We start from the raw sequence: 24065 nt of genomic DNA, 5'->3' as shown, positions 1-24065 counted from the left end.
TCCTTCCGTTTACTTCTATATATTTCCTTAAAGCTTTAAATGTTATTCATCGAACGACAAATTAAGACAGATGCTACGATATGCATCGTAACTACATGTGAATGAGGGGGTTTTCGGAAATTCATGCTCAGCAATGTGTATCTGATGAATGGTATGATAGATATGTATATAAATGACGAACTCTACGATAGCTGATTATCCAAAACCTTTTCAAAGGCTGGTTTCGTGTTTTCTACAGGTGCTTTAACTGTGACGTATTCAGAATGAAGTCCGCTGTGGCCCTTGCTCTTTTGTTATGTGAGTTTATAGTTAGTGTTGAGGCCAACGTTGTTGAAGAGTACATAATGTCAACTGTTGAGTTACATTTAAGACGTTTAGAGAGCTCGAAGGTGGCAATATAAGAAAGTTATTGCTAAAAATGCTGATATGAAAAGAAATGATAAATAACATTTTTAAAGAACATTATAAGAAAAAAAATGATATCCCCAATCAAAAAGAGATGAAAAATATTACATGTTTTCTATTAGAAAATAAATTTATGAAATATATGGGTGTTTTAAAATCAACGTGGCTGATGATGGTTCATTATTTCAGTCACATGGTTAATAGATAAGTGTATTTTAGGACAATGTTACATGTTAACAATTCTACTCCATTTTGCTTTTATTAATATAAAAAATTTACAGAAAAAAAGAAATTTAAGACAAAAAATATTGATAAAACATGTTGAATGAAAGAAAAAGGTTTACCTCTTAAAGGAATAGTCATGCAATGTTAATGAAAAACATTTTACTTGTAAAATTCACTTATCTGTTTTACCTCTTTACATATTCAGTGACTCTAAAAAAATGTTCCTTTTCGTTCAATATATGTTATTTTTATTGAGTTTGATGTATCTAGGTTTATTTATTTTGCAGGTTTGGTTGCACGTAAGTAAAAATCTCTTTTTTTCTGCTGCTGCTTTAATAAAAATATGTAAAAAAAAAAACCCAAAAAGGATTAGAATAACTTTTATTGTAAAGTGTATTACTTTATAAAGTGAAAACCTTGGCAATGACATGAATAATATTATAAAAAAAAACAACCGAGATATTAAAATTATAAAGTGCACACAATATTGACGCATTTCATAAAACATTTTAACATAATGGATTAATCATTTTGTGGCAATGCATTTTCTGTAAATACCTAACATCTTCTTTTTTCTTATTTGCAGTATCCGGTAAAGGGTTTGTAAATGGATTAGGGTATAACAGTAAGTAAACAGTTATTTGAAATAATATTTTAACACCCCCACCCCCTTTCATAATTTTGTTTACAAGTACGTTTCCTCCTTTTTTAACTAACGACGCATAATATCAGATATATGAATAAAAGTAGCCGCATATCGGTAATAATATAAATTGTATACTGGTATTCAACATGGAATAAAAAAGTATTAGAAAAAATACTGTAAAAAAGGTTTTAAGACACGCTAGGGGAAAAGATAACTATAAATAAATTTTGAGTGTACCAAAATTGAGTGTACGTTCCACTAATTAGCAAAGTACAAAAGCTAATGACAAGAACTTAAAGTAATTAAGCATTAAACACGAAGAAGGCAAACCAATTACAGCACAGCTCTAATAAAGAGCTTGTTTTTGCTTTGTGCATGTAACAAGTAGACGATACAACGATACCTTGAACACTATTGCTATAAACAATTATAATATATAGAGCTATTTTCGCCACGTGTTTTTTTTTTTTTTGTTCTTCTTCATTTGCAACCGGTTTGATCTTGCCGAGACTAAGATATAAAAGAGATACAATATGAGACATACATGTACTTACACGTCTAATTTTATAAAAAGTCCGCTGACAGCGAGAGTATAAGGAATGAAAATAAAACGGGAGCGAATATTTTACTGTATAATTAATGATAACCTAGCTGAATTATATTATTATATCAAATATATCTCCACATACTATGGATTTTATGGACGATTGGGAGGATATTCATTAAACAATAATTTAGGATATGGTGGACATGGGTTATATGGTGGACATGGGTTATATGGCGGACATGGTGGATATGGTGGACATGGGTTATATGGTGGACATGGATTATATAGCGGATATGGTGGATATGGTGGACATGGGTTATATGGTGGACATGGGTTATATGGTGGTGGATACAGTAGATATGGTGGATTGTATGGTGGACACAACCCATACAGCAGTTACCATAATCGTGGAGGACTCTACTACAACCCCGTTCACGGCGTCCACAGTCACGATACTTACTAGATATACTGATCAACAACGTCGAACAATTTACTCTAAACATTTTTTAGGGTTTTTTTTTTCCAAACAAATGTATTCTCTGGTATTTTCCAAATTTGAAAAAAAATCTAGTTCAACCACCTGCTAATATATGAAACTGATAGATGTCATTTATGAAAAGGATAATAAAACCAAGACTATACAATTAGATATTTTTTTGTTTTATGTTGTATCCAGGGTATGGTATACAATACGTTGAATCATAACAAGTATAAATTCGATGCAAGCACATCATTTGCGTTCAGTATTAAGGACTGAAAGGGAAAAAAACGATGGGAGGATAGTGTCGCAATCTGCCGGAAATGTAAAAATCGCGGCAACAGATTGTCTTGTTCAAGATGTAAATTTTCTCATTTATAAAATAAGCTGAAAATTTATTTTAATATTGGTTTGCACCGAGATATTTTCTTGAGAACAAGATTTTCGCTAATTTTGCAAAACATTTCTTGTCCACATACTATAACATGCATAGAAATGTGCTGTTTTGCATAATATCATAAAAATGATACGTATAATTTTAGACTATGGCCACTTTGTTAATTGTAAGAGCATTGCTAATTAATTAGTTGTCAGAGTATTGCCAATTTGCTTAATTGATATGTTTTAATCGATTAACTGAAGATCACATTTTGTTTTATTGCAAGATAATACTGTCACTAAATTTTTAATCGCGATCGAGAAAATTTAGGGAGATTTACGAGAGCATTATCGTTGAAAAAAGTTCTTGTTGCAACCTTGCCTTTCGTACAGTTCCAATTACAACACAAATGTCGTCGTTAATAAAAGTTGGTTTATGATATTAGAATGTATAATTACATCTACCAAGTATGATTCCCTCTATTTCGAACGGAAAGTTATAGATAATTTATAGCTTTATAGAAACAGACTTAAATTTACACTCTCCAGTTAACGATTGGTCGAAATCTCCAGGGAATGAAAGTGACAGGACTGATATTGACACGCCCTGCTTATCGATTGGTCGAAACCTACAGCGACCTAAGTAAAATCACGGACTGTACGAAATAATCATGATGATGCAAGACTCAAAGTCTCAAAGGAGACGATTTGACTGTTTCTTTTAGCTAACGTACTTATGTACGTTAACCATAATTTAGTGAATATTACTAACTTTTCATAATCAATTTATCAATTAGAGAAAGATGTTAATATAAAAAAAAAAAATTCCTCTGATGATTCATGCGGTTTATGAAGGTAGCAATCATTGCAGGAAAAATTACATATCCCGCTAATGCGGGTTTAGTATTTTTCCTGCAATGTCACTACCTTCATATCCCGAATGAATCACCAAAAAAGGATTCTATTGTTCAAATGTTTAAGCACAAGTTATTGTATTAATTTATATTACACAAAAAACACAAAAAAAAATATTCTGTTCATGTGTAAGTCAACACAATACAGACTTTATTTTTATCTAGTAACTTTATTCTCAAAACTAAATCTCAAATAACAAGCATCTCGTCCTGAGTCCTGAGCTAAGTCCTTAATAGCTACATAAGTGTGATACATTAAAGTATTGAACAAACGTATCATAAGAAAGCCTGTTTACAATTAAAAATACTTCGAATAAATGATTTGTTATTTTTAATTATTTAAAGAAAACATAAATGGTGTTTAATTCATATGCATGTTTTATTTTGTAAAACATAAACAAGCTCTAAAGTGTTTGATTCTGACAAAAAACAAGCTACAGTTTCAGGTTTAATCCTTGAAATGAAAAGCATTCTTCAAACGATCCGTATGAACAATTCTACATAAAGACCCTTTCACAGTAACTGCAATACTGCCCTTTTGCAGGGCAAAATGACATAGTTTGGAGAAATATGATGTAACGTCAGTTTTCATTTACGTCATTAGATTATCTATATACAAAACTTCGGCAATGAATATCGAGTTGCCTTTCAAGACAACAGTACCGATGTTATCGGGAAAGCGTCTATACATTGGCTGTAAACAGCAAATACTGTAGAAAAATATACTTATCTATATTTTCAGAGCAAATCACTAAAATTAAAATGCAACTGCTTTATCATTCAATAATAAAACTATTTAAGTTTTCATCTAAATTAAAAACATATCATTTTATATAATAAACGTTAAAAATATTCATGTTGAACAAAACAAGTATCATATAATGATTGCAATGCAAATGTGTTTGAAACAAGCACCTTTTTATGAGTTATATCAATAAAATATCCATTTTCTTCGTAATATTACGTCAGAGATGACCGATGCTTCATCTGTGATATATATCGTTCTACAACGTCATGGCAAAACTTGTACTGGGCCTAGAAATATAAGAATTAAACTACCCTAATGAAATTTTTCTTAGAAGAATGTATTTTTGATAAAGAAATATAAAATTGCATACTTCTAATTTCTCATTCCGTTCGTCTGTCCTTATGTCTGTATTTGTCTCTATGTTTGTCTGTCTTTCTTTCTCTCATTTTCTCTCTTATTCTTTCTTTCTTTATCTTTCTCTCTCTGTCTGTCTGTCTGTCTGTCTGTCTCTCTCTCTCTGTCTCTCTCTCTCTCTTACTTATTGGTTAACCTTATTTTTTTTTTTACCTCATTCATGGTATCTAGCTGTAAGTTTATTTTTCTTTACAGTTCTATCAACATACGCATAAGGAAAACAAACCAAGGCATGTTATGACAAATTGTTCAACTTACAAAATACGGCACCAATTGTTTTCTTCTCGACCGCAGATGATTTAGCATTAAGGGCATAGCGACCGTTCCGTCCGAATTAATCCTGTCTATAGCTATTGAACACAAGCAGTACAAGCCACTTCTTTCTGCACCATTTCTAATGGAAATCAAAAAACAACTATCTTTATCAATGTTCTTATAGTAGAAACGAACACTTTCTTTTCTATTTCTATCATTCATGCTAGTGTAATTAGAAGTAATCTTCATTTTTTTTTCGTTTATCATGCAATAACCTCTAAACACTGGTGATATAATTATCGTTAAATAGATTTAACAAAAATGTAAGAGCATAAAAACAGTACCATTATCAAGATTTAGCTTTATTTATTTCAACTTTTTAAGATCATTTTCTTTTTGACTATTTCAAATTTGTTATGTCAACAGTTCTAAAGACAACAGTAAGTTATTCATGCAATAAAAGCCTGTTCCTTTATGCAACATTAAACGGATATTGATCGTACGACTGAAGTTAAAAGAAAACAGTAGTGTAACCTGCAGTGTACAATAATTGGATGGTTTCCAGCTTCATGTTGCCATAACTGTATTCTGTTTATTACATTGAGTATAGCAAACTCGGAATCCGGAACTGGTCCTGTATCCTGCCAGGATTTTAGATGATATTGTCGAATTTCCATTACCCCTTCAACATCCTGAAAAGAAATATTTAGGTCATGTTATAATACAAAAGAGAGCACGTTTATAAACAAAGATAATATATTCTTTTATAAGAAGAAAAGAAAATATTTAAAAAGTAACAGGATTAAAGCACAATAAAATTGAAAACTTTTTGCAAAAATTATTTGCAGGATGTGAATGTGTGTTTGTGGTACTGTGGAATCAATTTTTTCGTAAGGATCAATGTTCGTGCCACTAGGTAGCCAAAAGTGTCCTGCTTCGTGGGGGCGGAATTGCGTTAATAGCGAATTTGTAACTATTTTAATAAATATAAAAACAAAATTGCAAGGGTTTCCCGTGAAGGATACGAACACTTGTCTCCCACAATGATGATTCCACAGTATACCGTAAGCTGTCACTGAAAATGCTATTGCAGAAACAAACGTGTTAGACATTAAAACACACTCAGTCAAGACCATTACACTTAATTATTAAGCGCAATATTACAATAAACAAGCCATTGGCAAAAACAAAACAACTATGTGTATTTTTTGATCACCAAAAAAAATGAGAAAAAAACCATAGATGCTATTGGTTATACAAAATAAAGCAAAGAAAATGTAGCAACAAAATTTAGAATGAAATGACATTTCTACTCACTACCAAATTAACACTGTCCTGTTCACTCTGAAAATTCAAAATGTCGAGCATGGAAAACAACATTTTTGCATTTTTTGACGGTAAAGTTTTACTTTTTTCCCCTTAAATCTTAAAAGTACAAGGTTGCTAACTTACAAAATATAAGAGTAAATATTTACAATTTATAATTATTATATTTCATATATCCAAATTCTTACTAAGACTCTAATCGAAAACTAACCAAAATGTCAATGTACCTGAGAAAAAGCATTTGCGGGGGAGTAAGATAACTAATGATAGTTTAAGCATGTGATTATGAGTAGTCGACCAATGAATTAACAGATTTGCTTTAAACATTTAAAAATGATATTTGTTATCCTTAGCCATATGTAAAGGCCACTCCAAATATTTTAGCTTGAAAATGTAATCATTTCACTATGTCTTTATACTGAGATCGTCTTTGTCTAGAAAAAGTAAAAAATACATACAAATGACCATGATAATCCAGCAATCTGATTTTTTTTCTAACACAAAACTTATTTTTGTTTTAAAGCAGCGAATACTGTAAACCAACTATTATTCGCGACTTCTTTATTATGCAATTTGCTGGAGATGATCTGGTTCGCAATGACTATTTTTTGTGCCTATACTTTATCCACACATGTTTTTATATAACACCCATACGGCAAAGACTAGTTCGCGGCGAGAAATATTCGAGTCGAAAAGGCTTTCCCGAATCTCGCGAATATTTCTCGCACGCGAATAAAAAGTTGGTTAACAGTATACAATGCTTTTTTAGAATTAAGTGTTGATAGAGGACATACATTTTTAGGGCTGTAGCATGACTTTTTTTCTTGTCCAGGCAGACTGATTTATTTATTTGCATTTGATGTGCTTACGACAAAACTGTGCCCTAAAGTACTTAATCTTTACGGATCTCTGTTTGCAACCATTTTTTTCATATAAAAAACATTGACTTAGAATGCAAAAAACAAAACTCTTCAAAACCTAGAAATTTACTGAATGATTTCTAAGTAAATGTTAACTTTTGATGACTTCTATAAAAGCATTGAACCAAAAACATTTATTAAAATTTAGAACAGCCAAAGAAGAGTCTGCAAATAAACAAAAACATGTATATACCCCGATACTGTAATGAAGCTCCATCTTCCGGCAAATACAGTGTTCATCTTCACTCACAGTCTTCACCGTCAGCCGGAATGGTCCACAAACCACACTCTCTCCTGGATCGGCCCAGTACTTACCGTCCTAAAAAAGGATAAATCATAATTTTAGATTGTTAAAAATGCTTTTTTTCCAACAGAGAGGCTTATGTATGACTCTATTCTATTGATGGTTATCATGCAGTTTGAAGCTATATCTCTATAACTTGATTCTTCTTCTAACGCCATATCTAATTTGCGAAACAAGTTCTTATTTATCGGCAGATCATAATTTGCCTGTGTAACAATACGGCTCGCGGCAATCCGGTTGATGTTGCGTATAAATTTTGTATAAATTAACGCGATTTTAACTAATGATAGGCTGTATTTTCTGTTTTAGAAGTAGAAAATTAAATTATAATGAATAAATTTCAATTCAACCTACGTTACATAAGTATAAGATAATTTGAAACAGTTTACACTTTTTTATAAACCGCTTCTGGAATTATAAACAGTAAACAGAGGTAGAATTTATAATTCCCTATATTATTCTTTGCTTTTTATTCAACAAAATGTATAAAGGTGTAAGCAGATAACACAAAGTAATGTTTATTATTCATTCAGTTAACTCAAAGTCACTTGTTTATTAACTAAATGGCCGAGTGTCCTCATATGTAGACATGAGTATCTATAATTCGTTTGTGTTATCAGTTTGTAATCAATTTTTCATAAGGAATAATTATTATTACAGAATAGCAAACTCGGAATTGTACATGTACCTGTGTATCGGTGAATCCACTATTCAACATTACAATGGTGCGACATTCTTCTTGTTGCAGAAGTCTACAGAAATCTATAATGGTATGAACCTGTGGCATCTCCGTAATAATATACGCATACCGTTGTCTGTAATTCTGGAAAGACCATCCAATCAATGATTTGATAAAAAAAAAACAACAGACGATATACATTTGAACTGTTTTTAAAAACACTTCTAAAAATAGCATGGGGTGCATAAACAAAATGTCATTCTGCAACCAATCTGAAGCAACAAAATCTGACAAAAGCTTTTTAATTTCGTTTAACTTTTTTGTTACAGTTGTTCAAACAATCATTTTGGTCTTCAAAACTAAAAGCACTGTCCACTGTTACTTACCGGAATATATATGGCATTGATATAATCGTTGCAACCCTTGACGCTTGACCAAAGGAACACTCGAGAAGAGTCATCTATAATATAACAAAGCATGCTTAAAATTAGTTATGTTATTCATTGTAAGCATGCTATTTGTATTTTCTGGGTTTTTTCACAGTTACGCATCGTATTTGAATATTTTGAGGCACAAATATCCAGTTGAAATTTACAACCATTACTTCTTCTGTTCATACTTTTTTTTTTTACCAAAAAAAATTGAATTATTTTTTTTAATGATTTATTGGTGACTTGGTGGCCAAAATTATTAAAATGAGCAATCAAAAATACTGTGGAATCATTTAATTTTGTAGTGCTCATTTATCTTGGAAAGGGTTTTTTTTTTTTTTTGCTTTTTCGTGGGGTTGTAGCTTCGTGGATTTGTCGGTTTTCAATTTCAGAAGGAAAATTAAATCTTTTATTTGTTTTCTCATGGATATGTAATTCCGTGGAGGCGTCGGATTTCAATTTCAGAAGGAAAACTGAATCTTTTACAATTCGTTTTCGTCAAAATGTAAATTTGTGGTTGAGGGCTACCCACGAATACCACAAAAACTGAGCCACCACGAATTCTAATGATTCTACAATAAGTGAGATTTGGAAATAAGACAAAACATAAAAAAATAGAATTAAATTAAAATTGAATTCATTTTAAAAGAAAATATCAATAAAAAGTAAATATATCCCACTGAATCTAGGAAACAACGCCCATATAAAAGAACATAGATTGGGTATTAACATACTTGCTACTATATTTGTTCTGTTCTTTGGTAGGTTTTCTGGTAAATGAGCACTCTCAGCTTTATCTGACAGTTGGAGCATCGACCTCATGTTCTTTGTGAAACAAAAAGTAACATAATCATTTTGGGAATGTTACTGTAAACATATTACATTTGGCGTGAACAAAATTTGGCGGAAATTAGTTTTTGAACAAGTTGTCGTCGATTTGAATTAGCGTTTTCTGTGAATGTGACTATTCTAAAACATATATGCATGGCGTTTAGCGATGAACTTGATTTAGCGGAAGCAGCATTCCGCCAAAAGCGCTAAAAAGAATATACATCCAAATGTAGTACATTCACAGCAATTGTTATATGAGTTATCGTTGCATTGCATAGATAAACTGTTCTTTTTCTATATATACACATAAACTTTACCTACTAATGATTATAATTTTAACTTCTTATTAAGGGTATGATATTAAGTTAAATGTTTGCATCATTGTTTTACCATATTTGGTTCTGTTTCTAGGAATTTCGCAACAACATTTCCGACATTTTTTTTTAAATTAAGCTCACACGTATATGATAGTCAGAGAAGAAAGAACCCTCACCATGAACTGTTGCTCCAACTTTCTAATGGAAGCACCGTTTTTAATTTCCATCATACTGACGTAATATTCCCTAAACTGGTTCGCTTTAACGATGCACCTTGCAGACAATAAGACCCCCAAGATACATTCATGAACAAAGTGATATTGCTCCTAAAATAGAAAAAAAAACCAACAAAGTTAGTTTTCTCAACAAATATAAAGAATACCAAAAGAATAAGTAGTTTGGGCACATTCATTTGGTGGTTAATCAATAACATATCTCAAAGAACGATAATGATAAATACCCTATACAGGTACATTCATTTCACCTTATATATGCATCTTTTACAATTTCATGCTATGCTGTGTTATGCGATTATAATGATACGCTATGGGATTTCAGTGCAATGCTATGAGATTTGTGTGCTATCCTATGATACATTAAAATACAGGGCTTAATGAGACGGTTTGCTATGCCATTATATACTATGATATTTTGAACAAAAACGATTCAATAAACAGAAGAGCCCCAAAGATGTTGTAAAATATATGTATAAACTGACTGTAAATGCATCACATCATAAATGCAATAAATATATGCTGAAGAAAGTAAAACTGCATAATATTACGACATAAACAGCATCAATCAATTTGCATTGCCCATTAGAGCATCGACCGGACTTCCTTGGTATGTACCAAGCATTGTACAATGAAATACATATATGTATGAACTGCATACGACAGACACGTTTTAACAATAACGTACCGGGGTTTGAACCATGTTTACTCGTTGCTCCCTCATTCTTTTGATACATTCAAACACGTTAACTTTACGTTCTTTTAGCGCCTCTTGGCACAGGTAATGGACAGCTATAAAGGATCCAGTTCTACCACAGCCAGCGCTATTAAATAAAACACATTTCTCTTACCCGCCGCGTTGAATACAGTCATATAAAATACATATCTTTCATATTCAATTGACATGGCTACAGTTAAATTAAGTATACGCTACATGTATAATAAACTTGTTCAGCATGCGTGTCTGTCTTCTGGTAAGTAAAAGTATCAAATAAATTGCTCTTCTTCTTGTCGGTTTTTTTGCGAGGACAAATGTCAAATAGCTCATGTTAAAAAAAAACATATGTATATAAACACGAAAAGTAACAGACCTGCAGTGTACTAGCATTGGAAAATCGTTCGTTTGCATTGATCTGATCATATGTAAATATTCAACTAGGGGCGTGACGTATTGGGGAACGCCCCTATCTGGCCACGTGGTGTATTGACAGTGTGTCAGGCTTCTCTCTTCCCCTTCCTAAAACAATAGAAGAAGCTTAACTTTAATGTTTTCAAAGTACACGTAATCAGTTCGTGTTTAAGACAAAGTATTAAATTTCAGTACCTATGTCAAGAAACATAACAACATGAGTTCTCGATGTTTGCTGATTGTTTTAGGTATTTGCATATAACGATTACTTTGGTTGAAACATGCAAAATATGACAGCTGTGTCTCACCTTACTTATTGTAAGACTTCTAATGATAAAATCTGCAAAGACGTCTTTACTTTTGCACTTTATCATAATTCCAGCGTGGGAGCTCTCCGTGTTCTCGTCTGGCCAGTAGGGGTAGCATTTATTCACCTTCGAATTAAAATATAAATGAGTTTTTTTCGGACTTCAAGAATTGTAGGCTTAAATCAATTACCAAAAAAATGTTTAGAATGCTGACAAGTAGAGATTTCATTTTTTAATATATAAATATGAACGTCTAATAATGCATGATGCAACTGTAGCGTAATACCGGTCAGATCTAAACCATATGCCGTGAGATAATGAAAATAAATAAAAAAAATAGTTTATTTAACCTCTAAATATTAAACCAATAGTCGTGACAACCGGATTAAGTTTAAATATTTGTCAATTTAACACATACTCATATACTGTACACATGTCTGTTTTCGAAACATTAAATTTTAGACCTTCTACAATTGCAAAAAGTTTTGCCCAGTCTTAGATTTGCCAACATGCAATTGGTTGGATAGAGTGATAATAAGATGGAATTCGACAAGTTTTAAAATTGCCCATTGAGAAGGAGGGCAAATGGGACAAAAATTAAAGAACATATTCTATAGAAACCAATCAACATGTGTTAAAGAAAAACTCACCCCGCATTCAACAAGATTCGTTAGCATGGCTACTGTGGAGCAGTGTTCTTGCCAAACCATAGTCCAAAAGTCGTCGACTGTGTGTTCGGTAGGCCCTATCAATTGATAATTACGTTCGATGATTGAAAACTGTTTTTAAATACTCGAGTTATCTTTGTAAATTTCATAATTGCAGATTTGTTTACTTTTTAAAACAAAAAAGATATATGTTTTGCCAAAAACCAACCTTGTGCTGCAATGTATCTTTTTTTCGTTGAATAACCCTGTTAAATGAAAATGTATTTGGAGATGTGGTCGTTAATAGTTTAAAATTTAGTCTTTAATAATGCAAAAGAATATCGTGAAAAATCATGCCGAAAGTCACAGGGACTATCAAATTTGTAAAATTCAAAACGTAACATAACACTATACGTTTATATAGTTGGCATTGATGTAACGTGAATCAGAGGGCTCTTCAGTCTTCAATACAACACGTGAATGGTCATCTGTTAAAATGTAATATTGTTTCAAGTAGAAAGTAAAAAGCTTGGCATGCCTTGTAATACAAACAAGCAAAATATAACCAATAAAAAATATTTTGGATTTTTTGGGAATAATTTCTTTCTTTTACTCAACATAGCTAGCCTTAAATGCTGCTCCCTATATATAAACGTGCGTTTATCTTTGTTTTATTTTGTAATAAAATGTTTACGTCATATTGTATTTCGTCTGAAATATTTGTCAAAATATGTATGTATTGTATATGTATTGTAAATGTATTGTATATGTATTGTATATGTATTGTTTATGTATTGTATATGTATTGTATATGTAGTGTTTATGTATTGTATATGTACATGTATTGTATATGTACATGCATTGTATATGTACTTGTATTGTATATATACATGAATTGTATATGTCTTGTATTGTATACATACAGGAAAATATGTTTTTGTATCTGTTTTTCTTCACGTTTTCTTCTTTTTGTGCCTCCAGACACGGGGCTATCAGACCAACTAGAAGTTTCTGGAAGACAAAGAGCAGTACATTAGCCAAAACAAATCGTAGATTGGAGTCTGTGCACATAACAATCTAATCATCTGTTTGACAAGTCATACGAAGCAAACAACTGATCATCATCTTTTTGCCCCCGGTCTTCCTTCTGTTGACCGATGAACTGCCTTGATTTTAAGTACCACGTCTGTCATACGATGTACATATTTTCCAAGACAAACATGTAAAACAAATTGAATAGAATGTTGTTATCTGAAAGTTTGCTCATAATCTATCAAATTTTTCGTCTTCATATTTATTTGTCTTAACAGATTGTCTATTAGAATTAACACAGATAGGTAAAATGTACCTTGTGGGCTCTCTCATAGGCGCCATCTGTGACTCTCATTTTACAGACATATTGTGGGAAGTCGGTTAGGGCGATATCATCACCTATACCAGAGACTAGTTCGTTGTCGTAAACTGCAATGTGCATCAGAAAAAAAAGCATGGAATGGTTAATATTAATACCCGAATTTAAATCGCTGTTAAGCACTACATAATGTATAATACTATGATATTTCAAGACATATTCTTTTATGACAGATATGTAATCATGTTTGTGTTACATTTACTATCAATGTGTTTTCTTAATTTTTATAAGGTAGATTATTGACATTATTGATGACGATGACGCCGGAAGAAGAAGAAGAAGAAGAAGAAGAAGAAGAAGAAGAAGAAGAAGAAGAAGAAGAAGAAGAAGAAGAAGATAATGATGAAGATGATGATGAAGATGATGATGGATGATATTGACACGTGATTACGGAAAGAACGACGATGATGATACTAACAATGATGATGGTTACGAAGAAGGCTAAAATAAAATAAAAAGGGGGAGGATAAAGATAGAATTACAGATTGGATCTAAATAAAATGTTTTGTAACAATGATATTTTTTGCCTCATTACTTATTTTTGAAAATCTCCTGTAAACAGTGGCTTAAACCTCGATGTATTAAAGTTCTATAACTCTTGCAAAATGATCGTGGGTCCATTTTTTATCAATAAAAGTTCATATAATTATTTTAACGAGTCCATAGGTTCCTTATTCTTTGATTTCATTTCTCCATTTTTTGCTTCCTTTGGCTGACTTTTGCGACGAACAGAAAGCATCAAAATGGGACAACTTAGTTGTTAATATTATGATGAGTGATATTACCTTTGGGAGGTGAATGGTTATGTGATAAGTTGTGTCTTCCCTGAGTCAAACTTTTATTTCTTAATACATTATATTGTTATGAAAAATATACCAAGCGTGGCTTCTTGAGACCTTGTCACCATTGTTGATCTGTTTACATACACTAAAGGAAAACCACTCTCAACTTGTAGATATTTAAAAAAAAAACCACTCCGTCAACTCTCTTTTTATAATTTCTAAAGATTTTTCCCTTTTATACATTTTCGTAAATCTTGCATGTATCTGCTATATTATTATATTGTCTTGATTTTTATACAGCTTATGATAGGGGTGATAGGGGTCAGGAAATTGCATAATATGATGTCAAAGACATAAAAGTGTAGTCAGTTGATTTTTTTCTAAGCTGACCCCCTAAAGGATATATATTGTTACGTTTCGTCATTTACCTGAATATATATTTATTTCACTTTCGATTGATGTCAAGTATTCCTTTTATGGTATTTTGTATATTAATAAAAGAAATAAACAGTGCAATTGTATTGGCCATTAATAACATAGGTACATAAAACCGATTGCTTTTGTTTTGTTCTTTTAAATAATCAGTAATTGTAATGGCTAAACTAAACAGTTATCACATTTTCATTGAAATATCTCTATCGCAATTTTTGGCATACTGATATTTTTTTTTATATTTGATATCATGTATAACAAATAATACCAATCGTTGATAGCTCGATTTAAATTCTTGTTTGATTGCAAGGCGTATTCGCTAATTTTAGCAAAAAATGACAAGAAGATTGAGTAATTAGGATTGTTTCAATTAAAAGCAAAGCATTTAACCCCACAGATTTTAGTTTAAATCAAAATAATTCCCTATATGTACAATATATGTAAGGATTGTGGAGTTGGCCAGTGAATTTATTCAATTGATAAATTTATAACATGTATGCATTGTACTGATTTTAAGAAACGAGAAGTTGCAGATCGCTATTTATTGAAAGCATGATTGAAGGTGTTTAAAATGTGTTGAAGAAAAACATTAAATCTAAATTAAGAAATGAAACACTTACAGACAATACTATATGTAGTATTTAATCAAGCCTTCAAGACGGAGACAACTAAAACAAATATTTTTGAAAGCCATTGACAAAACAAAATAATTGAAACGACATGTATCAAATAGAATGACTCACAGAAAGACCTTATTTTTCAAAGGCAAATTTTAAAGTAAAGCAATTCTTTGTAATCCAAATTAAAAGGTATGAAGCTCACTTAAAGTCACTATTTCTTTGTGAATAACAACGATTACTTTCGGAAAATTATTGGTCCAGTAATTGAATCCGTGAGAATTATTTCCTTCTTTATTGGTCGAATGTTCTTTACATTTAGACGACATCGTATTTAAAGATTATTAATAAAAAGTAATTAAAATTTTATGCAAATATCTAAGAGAACATTCTTCACCTTTAACATCTAATACTGAATTATCAATGTTCACAAACTGTCTAAAATTGTGTTACAAAATGTCATCAAGTTTATCCATTGCATCTCTTTTAACACGTAACAATTGTATAATGCATAAATGCATAAAATAATCTTGTAATACACTAAAACTCGTTTGGTACGAACACGGATATAGCTAATTTTCGGATATAGCGAAGTCGTTTTGAGTTCACAGTAAAATTCTTTATAAATCTTAACAAAATGTTACGATTATAACGAATTCGGATATAACGAATTTACGGATACAGCGAACCCATTTTGAGTCCCAGTAATTGATAATGAAATTTAACGCTTTTATAACGAATTTCTTTAGAGTTAAAAAAGTTTGCACTATCATTTAACATAATAGTTTGAATGAATCTATTTTCATAAAAGATTTTCAATTTACGATCCGATTTTTAAAGGTATCAAAGTAATGTATTTTTATTTTAAACTACAACACAAATTATAGTCTGGTGAAAACATGCATATAGTGAATTCGCTATAGTTATTGTTACGAATTCGTTATACGTATATAACGTATTACGGATATAACGAAGTTAATCCTTTGGTTCCTAGGACTTCGCTATAACCGAGTTTTACTGTAGTATACCATTATATTTTGATAGGTTCAGTACATATTTTTATAGACCTGCGTAAGTATATCAACCGAGGACGAAGTTTGATGTGGATGTACACTTATCGGGTCTAACAATTCATGTAATGATCGCTATGAAAATGCTATAACTGGTTTTTTTTAACATATAAATTTTAAACTACCACTCTTTCGGGATAGAGAAGTAGAATAATTGGTGCATAATATTTAAGGTATTAATTTTGCTGCTGTGATGTAACAATGTCACAAATCCCAATATTTGTATTACGTCGTGCCATTTTGTCTTTAATACAGTAAGGTTAATAGATTTTTTTCGTAAAATCAGGTTTATAACAAAATTCATAACACTATTACGTGACAGTAATTGACCAATATTATGTCTGGGAAAAATATGTTAATAAAAGAAACAATCAATATACATATTAAACTTTTATTATCTAGTTTTTGCATGTAATAGGTGAAACAAAACCAATCAAAACTAATTACAAAACGTGTATGGCAACAATTTAAATATGAACGAACAGTGAATGCATTGTTTATAAAGACTATTTATTAACGTTCCGATTCCAAAAATATCAATTTCAGACACGTAAATATTCTTTTAGAATCAATTTAATATTGTGGACCTTTCCGTTCCGTGTGTTAAACTTCATGCAAATCAAATTCAAAAAACTTGTAATCAGATATAGTTTGAATGACTTAAAAAATAATATGCATCAATTTTAACTATACGTGTTTCCTACGTATTCTAAAAAGATATTACAGAGATTGCGCCCAGCTCAAATATTTCAATTGGTAAAATAAAAATATGTTCAAATCATATCATTTAGTTTTAAAAAAAAAACCAGCAAATATAAAAAAAAGCAATATATCTGCATATCAATTGTCATAACACATACATTTAGTTAAAATATGCCAAACGATATCGATAATAATAAAAAAGATTGTTGATAAGCTGATGCACACTGTCAGTTTCGAATATTAAAAACTTCATATGTTTACACAAAATCGTACATTTATAGGCAGTTTTTAATGAGATAAACGAGGTTACCCAATATCATGGAAAAGCACAAATCGGGGTATAGTGAATTAAAAGATCAAACACTGAGCTATGGTAATAATTTTCCGATAAAAACAAACACATACAGTATAAGAAGATTATTGATCAATGGCACTGATACATATACTTATCAATAACTTATCATTGTTTTGGACAGTCAACAATTTATAAGTATATTGATTGAAGTCAATTTTGATTCTCAACTCATCTAAATAAATTAAGTTATGTGTTCAATAGTTAATCACAGGCGTATCTCCTGGCTTGCATCTAACACTTTTAGGCTCGCTGGAAAGAAAAAAGTAAAGCTTGGGTTATTACGTAAAAAAAAATAAAAAATAATAAATCCGTTTTTCTTTTCTTTGTTGATAAACTGTTCTCTTACATTTAACATTTTGTATAAGTCCATACTGTTTTTAATCCTTTTTATTTCGATACAATAACCTAAATTGAAACGATTATATTGAATTCAAATCAGATATGTTAACATTACTTTAACAAAGGGGTAGTATCATCATTGACAAACATGATTACATTCCATACGTATCGACTTTCAAAAGAAAAAAGAACAATAAATTCGTAACGAAAAATGATAATTACTCTACGGTAACAAATTATGGTAAACTTACCAACGTTTGAAAATTTAGTAAAAACCATTTTTTTACAATTTAGATTTAAATATATTTACTGTAAAAAAATAATGTTATAACAAAATTACAACAAATATATCAATAAACGGTGTCTGAATATTTATTTTAAGTCGTTAATGAAAGGTTTGCTTGGCCACAACAGTGCTAATTTTTTTTCTTTTCACACGAATACCACAACCTCACAGCTAGAAAATCTGTCACAAATATTAAAAGTCAGATTGTTATTATACCATCTATTATTTAAAGTCAATTTAAAAATTAACTTTTTGAAATTCCTTAATGATGTCAATTATGCCACAAAATACAGTGCATAAATACAAACATAAAATTATTTAGCCATTTCGTAATCACATTCCTGAACACACAGTAGATAACTTTAAGAATTGTATTCATAGCTTCACTGTCTATTCTAACTAACCACTAAAAGCAAATAAGAAAGCTTTCGTTCGTAGAAGGACATTACTTTAAGTTCTACAGGAGAGAAATGATAAAGTGACATTTTTCCGAGAGAAATTTCAAAAGTTTTTTTCAGAAACAGAGTAAGCAACTATTTATCTGATCTTAGTTATTTCACAAGCTAAAGTTTGTATTACGAATCTATCGTTCCTATTCTAGCTACCGACTAAAAGCATTGAGAGTGGCTTAAGATCGAACTTGTAACATGTTACATGCATATAATGTATACATATACACCCAATGTTCTTTTAGGAAAAACTTGAGTATGAAGTATTTTATTCATTGGAGATCATAAAAAGTCATTGAGATTCAGAGAAGCAAATGTAGTACTCATCTCATCTTAGTTGAACAAGTTTAGAATTAGTGTTCATGCTCTTGAATAGAAAACGTTTTTTGCTACAGTAAGTAATTTATTATACGATATATGCATTTTATAGAACTTAGAAGAACGGACACTGAGTGAAGGCCAATTTTCAATATATTGTTCCTTTCTATACCAATCGAAATTATCCAAAAGAAAATAAAGATAAAATAGGATTATGATAACAAAATGAAAACAATATAAATGTGTTATAAATAAACACATTTTAGATGTACACTGTGTTAGGTTACACAATTATGTTCATTGGTTATCGATATTACTATATCGAGAAAAAAAGTTCATTTTAAATCAAACGCATGTCGTTTTGGAGGTATTTTTTTCCGTATTTCAAAACATGACCAAGAGTTTAAATTGTCAAATTTTGTTTCAAAAAATGAATGCATTGAAAGCTCAATGCACAAGCATTTTGAGCTGTCCGAGAAGAAAAAGTAAAGAAAGAAAAAAAAAATTAAATTTCCCAAATCAGTGTCTGCCTTCCTGGTCTAGCTCAAAACATTTACCAGTACCTTTACTTCTTCAGGAAAAACACTACTAAACACACCATAAAATGTTGACAGTTTCGTTCAAAATTATAAGCAGTATCAAACTGAGCATCAAAATTCAAATCCCAAAATCACAGCAATAATTTATGCGAACTATGTATTCAATCTGGATTTCCATGACAAAAAATAATGTTTTTTTTATTAAAATACACAACCACTTTGGGTTTTCATTAGAAATTACCATACAAATGTATGGGAAATACTTAATAATATTTCACTGAGTAAATTTATGCGAATTATGTTTGATATTAAATATTATTTAGACATGTTTTTAGGGATTTGTTTCCGACACACAAAATCATTACAGCTATAAAATGCAATCATGACACACGTCCTTGTTTTCCAAAACATAGCTCAGACAAAATAACGCAAAGCGCATGCTCACCATTTCCGGAAGTTGAACCTCCTCTTGATCGGAACTGGTCATTTCCGTCTTCAATGGAAGAAACCACACGAATGAGAAAACTAATGAAGCGCTATTTCTTTATTTTTTAAATCCTTTTATACTCTATTTAAATTCCTTTTAGATGAAACATCAATTTTCCTAAATAAACCGCACTTAAAATTTCAGAATATCGTTCTGTTATAGATAAATTTACAAATTGAAATTGAACTGTGGGTAAATTGGCCGTTTAGTGTTAAGTCATTTATATTAGTTTCCAAACATTGGCATGCATATTAATAATTTACCCCATTTCAAATTTGATAAAAGAGTTTGTTAAATCATGCATTACCTGTTTCACGTTAATACGTTAAGACAATTTGTTAATTTTTGCAACTTGAACACCGCATACCATACAGTATACCTGTATATTGACCACATTCAACCATCATCCAGTTATATATTTTCATTCTTCTTAGTTCACACGACACATACATGTAATTTCCATCCAACATTTTTTTTCATCACTACACATTAAAGTTTGGCGTGTATATTAAATTAAGCAACTTCACTCAGGATGTAAGCTTGCAATTCGGATTTAACCAAACCATGATTTTCAAAATCCCCAAAGCTTGTGTTATCAACATCTAATTCTCTATTACTACACACATACATAGACAATCACACGCTACATTCTCACCTTCGTCTTCATATGGATAGTTTATTTCACTATGTCTCGTGTCGCCTAAATATGACCAAACAAACTTATAATGATACCATTATAGTAACAAGATTTAGTCTTAATCTTGTCATTGTTTTTTGTATTTTATGCTGTCAATTTATCTCCTGTTCCTTTTTGAGCATTTTAACTTCCTCATTTGAAAATGCTTGTGATAAAACCAGAAATTTGTTTAAAAATGACATCTTTAAGTTGAATTCAGCATCCAGTCAAGTTTACCTATTTGCCCTATGAGTGATGATAACAATGGTATGAACGTGACAAAGGTATAATGGATTTTGGTATATATTACTAGCAATTGTTATGAAGTTTGACTTTCAAAGTATTGACAAAACATTACATAGCCACTTTGGTGTTATCGTTTTCATGTATCTTATTTTGATAAAAATTGTTATGCTAAAACGAAAAAAAAATTGTTTATATATACATTATGCCAATTCTAATAATTTCACGTTGCAACTAATAAAAACAAATGAAATGATTCAAACCATCAACACAGGTAGGATAAATAACTGCATTCCCTCTACAAAATACAGCATTGATCTGCACATTTGTAACATGCTGTGGAATCATTTTTAATTGTGGGTGACAATGCTCGTGGTTAACGAAATTCTCTTAGTACATGGGGAGGTAATTTCGATGGAAATGGTAGTGTAATCAGGATACTTTTGATGAATATTAAACAAATGATCGTGTATAGCTTCGTGTGGATGTAAATTCGTGGGCAAGGGCTACCAACGAAAGCCACAAACATTGGTCTTCCACGAACAATTACGATTCCACAGTACTTACCATGGTATTGACTGCCGTGGAACTGGCTTCCGTGAATACTTCCGTGCACGCTTCCGCCGTGCATACTGCCATTAAAAGCACTCATTTTGTCAAACTGGTTTGCTGTCAATCTCTCGTCATCAAATGTCCATCCTATCATTTTAAACAATGTGTCACGATTAACAAATTCCAGAAGACATGATATTTAAAAATTTTGGCAATACTGTTTTAGTATTTTGTTTTAAATTATCGATATTACATGTAGGGGGTTCATATAGTTTTGCAAAACGTATTTTCCACATACATTTACTTAGAAAGTCGAAAATATTTTAAACATTCGTAAATCTTCCAAACCATTGCATTTTCTTATTGTTCCAATTTTACAATATTAACGATATTCATGAATATGTATTACCATTTTGTTCTTGGAAGTGTTTTACCGCTATCTCTCTTTCAAGACGTTTTCTACAAAAATGATAATAAAACCCCGTTATGATAGCATTATCAATATGTAAAATTAAAAATGCATTTAAAAAAAAATGTACATGAAGTTATTCCTAACAAAAAGAAAACGTTCTTGATTTGATATATTTATATGGTTGATGATATACGTGGCTATTTTGTACATTTAATTTTTTCTCAGATTTGTATGCAAAAATGAATACCTTGATCGTAGTTGTTGCATGCATAAGACTGTTACGATGATGATGATCAGCAGGAATCCACCGCCTGACGACAGCCCAACAATCAGTGGGAGGTTGTTGTTCTCAGAAGACACCAGGCTTTGGCTGCCTGTTATCATGAAATAAAGCTTTAATTTTGCACAAGAAAAAAAAAATTAAAGCTCAATACTTATGAAGAAAAAGTTTTCTACTTCTTAATACGTTCTGTTAGCATAGCTGTAGCTATCCAGATTGGTCCTAACAGTTATAAAAGCTATGCTTTTAAGAGAAGAATAAGACTAAAGAATAAAAATAGTTTTAAACGAAGCGGTTTTAGTTATTTAAATGTTAAGTAGATATTTGTTAATGCTTTGATATTAAAAACGTTGTTGTCGTTGATTTTTTTTAGATAGTCAAACCTGTTGAAGATCTGCTCATTTGGGTTTTCGTCAATAATACGATCAGCGTCATTTCAATAGCATGTGTAAACTACAAAACCAAACACTTCATCAACCCCAAAATACAACAAAACTAAAAACCAATACCCTACAAATGCAACACTACTAAAAATCAACATCCCTGCTCCATACGTTTTATTAATAAAGCAACAATACCACTGTATGGAAGTATTTATTGAGTTAGGTGTATGAGATAACGATGATTTCTAATGCAAATCTTCACAAACGCAGTGTATTATCAAGCAAAATAATTACTGGATATACAATCTAGTTTGTAATCAATTGCACACTTTTCCTTTTTACTGCTACTGCAGAATTGATTAAAAAGCCACACCAAACACACCTCGCTAGATGGTTCATACTCACATGTTGGCCCCTCAAATCCACTATGGCATAGTTCACAGGATCCAGTCGAGCGTGCGCATTTGCCACCGAAACATTTTGCGTCGCACTCTTGTTTACAATCGAAACCATACTTTCCAGTGATGCACCCTTCTAAGCAGTTGTCACTAGATGTTTCGCATTTCTGGTTTTGGCAATTTGAACTGCACTGGTCCCGGCAATAGGTTCCATAAAAGCCTGTAACACAACCATGCAGACATCGCCCAGTTGGCTGTTCGCAGCTACTTCCCCCTACAGTTTCGCACCCATTGCACGATTCGTTACAGAAAAAGCCATAGAAGGTCGCTTTACATATTCCAATGCACCTGCCCGTGTCTCTCTCGCAAGCAATGTTATTACAATTTGAAGAACACTTCTTATTGCAATTTTCGCCATAGTATCCATCCCTACAACCAAGAACACACTTTCCAGTTGATGTATCGCACACTCTTGTCCCATCGGTGGGCAGCTTGCAGTTATCACTGCACTGCATAATACATTTTGTTCCGTAACGATTTGGTTTACAAGACAAACAGGAGGTATCAGAAGTGCAATCATAACAACCAACGGGGCATTGCGATGTACATAGATCTCCATAATAACCAGGTGAACAGCCAAAGCTACACAATGCATTCTGACGATTGCATGCTTTGTTTTTGCAATGATCTGGGCAATGTATACCACATTTACTACCATACCAACCATCAACACAATTTCCGCTGCAATCGCCCGTAACCTTTTCACAAGCAAGTGTAATACAGTTACCAGAGTTATTGCAAGGCTTATCACAGGAAGTTCCATAGAAACCAATTTTACAATTGCACGTCCCATCATCTTTGCTGCACTGGTTCAGTTGGCAGTTAGCATTGCAATTATACTGACAGGCGTTTCCCCATTTTCCTACAGGGCACGCTTGGCATCCAGTTGTTCGGTCACAGTTGGTACAGTTTCCACAAGCTTTGGTACACATTTCTCCATAATATCCTGATTTACAACTGACACATCGCCCATTCTTATCGCAGACACCTCCAAGGCAATTAGCATGGCATTCCGATTCACAAAATTGGCCATAGTACTGATCTGGACAGTCAAGACAATGTCCATCAACAGAATTGCATAAATTATCCAAGCATGAGGTGTTACAAGCACGGTTACCTTAAGAAAGAAAACAATATAA

General features: G+C 31.6%; 2 protein-coding genes across 9 annotated transcripts in view; one reads left to right on the top strand and one right to left on the bottom strand.

Annotated features, from left to right (window-relative positions):
• Nucleotides 1-263: 263 nt before the first annotated feature.
• LOC128174011 (keratin-associated protein 19-2-like) lies at nucleotides 264-2472 on the top strand. The gene is made up of 4 exons (XM_052839659.1): nucleotides 264-337; nucleotides 901-929; nucleotides 1217-1255; nucleotides 2015-2472. Exons 1-4 carry the CDS (start codon nucleotides 264-266, stop codon nucleotides 2284-2286), a joined length of 414 nt encoding a protein of 137 aa, XP_052695619.1. The 3' UTR covers nucleotides 2287-2472.
• A 1467-nt stretch (nucleotides 2473-3939) lies between these two features.
• LOC128171268 (multiple epidermal growth factor-like domains protein 6) overlaps nucleotides 3940-24065 on the bottom strand; it is a 32498-nt gene continuing 12372 nt past the window's right edge. The window contains exons 4-24 of one of the 8 annotated variants that reach the window (XM_052837034.1): nucleotides 22874-24043; nucleotides 22053-22179; nucleotides 21803-21852; nucleotides 21409-21540; nucleotides 13484-13596; nucleotides 13059-13146; nucleotides 12550-12623; nucleotides 12365-12401; nucleotides 12139-12233; nucleotides 11489-11614; nucleotides 11143-11288; nucleotides 10740-10875; nucleotides 9995-10144; nucleotides 9405-9495; nucleotides 8626-8699; nucleotides 8249-8383; nucleotides 7450-7575; nucleotides 6328-6354; nucleotides 5545-5702; nucleotides 5014-5149; nucleotides 3940-4628 (exon numbers count right to left, since the gene is read on the bottom strand). In XM_052837034.1, coding sequence (XP_052692994.1) covers nucleotides 4554-4628; nucleotides 5014-5149; nucleotides 5545-5702; nucleotides 6328-6354; nucleotides 7450-7575; nucleotides 8249-8383; nucleotides 8626-8699; nucleotides 9405-9495; nucleotides 9995-10144; nucleotides 10740-10875; nucleotides 11143-11288; nucleotides 11489-11614; nucleotides 12139-12233; nucleotides 12365-12401; nucleotides 12550-12623; nucleotides 13059-13146; nucleotides 13484-13596; nucleotides 21409-21540; nucleotides 21803-21852; nucleotides 22053-22179; nucleotides 22874-24043 — 3266 coding nt within the window. In that variant the 3' untranslated portion in view covers nucleotides 3940-4553. Of the gene's footprint in view, nucleotides 4629-5013; nucleotides 5150-5544; nucleotides 5703-6327; nucleotides 6355-7449; nucleotides 7576-8248; nucleotides 8384-8625; nucleotides 8700-9404; nucleotides 9496-9994; nucleotides 10145-10739; nucleotides 10876-11142; nucleotides 11289-11488; nucleotides 11615-12138; nucleotides 12234-12364; nucleotides 12402-12549; nucleotides 12624-13058; nucleotides 13322-13483; nucleotides 13597-16821; nucleotides 17754-19459; nucleotides 19485-19880; nucleotides 19929-20577; nucleotides 20623-21408; nucleotides 21541-21802; nucleotides 21853-22052; nucleotides 22180-22873; nucleotides 24044-24065 lie in introns of those variants that run through there. The other 7 variants (XM_052837029.1, XM_052837030.1, XM_052837032.1 and 4 more) reach the window with 7 other exon arrangements.

The sequence above is a fragment of the Crassostrea angulata genome, chromosome 2 (genome assembly GCF_025612915.1).
Source record: "Crassostrea angulata isolate pt1a10 chromosome 2, ASM2561291v2, whole genome shotgun sequence".
Lineage (NCBI taxonomy): Eukaryota > Metazoa > Mollusca > Bivalvia > Ostreida > Ostreidae > Magallana > Magallana angulata.
Note: the sequence above shows the minus strand (reverse complement) of the source record. Positions and strands in the feature narration are given on the sequence as shown.

What these genes read in the sequence shown, in the direction of transcription:
- LOC128174011 (XM_052839659.1), top strand. Translation starts at nt 264, where the DNA reads ATGAAGTCCGCTGTGGCCCTTGCTCTTTTGTTATGTGAGTTTATAGTT. An exon ending in TTTTGCAGGTTTGGTTGCAC is followed by an intron (nt 930 to 1,216) that starts GTAAGTAAAAAT and finishes TCTTATTTGCAG; the next exon opens with TATCCGGTAAAGGGTTTGTA. An exon ending in AAATGGATTAGGGTATAACA is followed by an intron (nt 1,256 to 2,014) that starts GTAAGTAAACAG and finishes ACAATAATTTAG; the next exon opens with GATATGGTGGACATGGGTTA.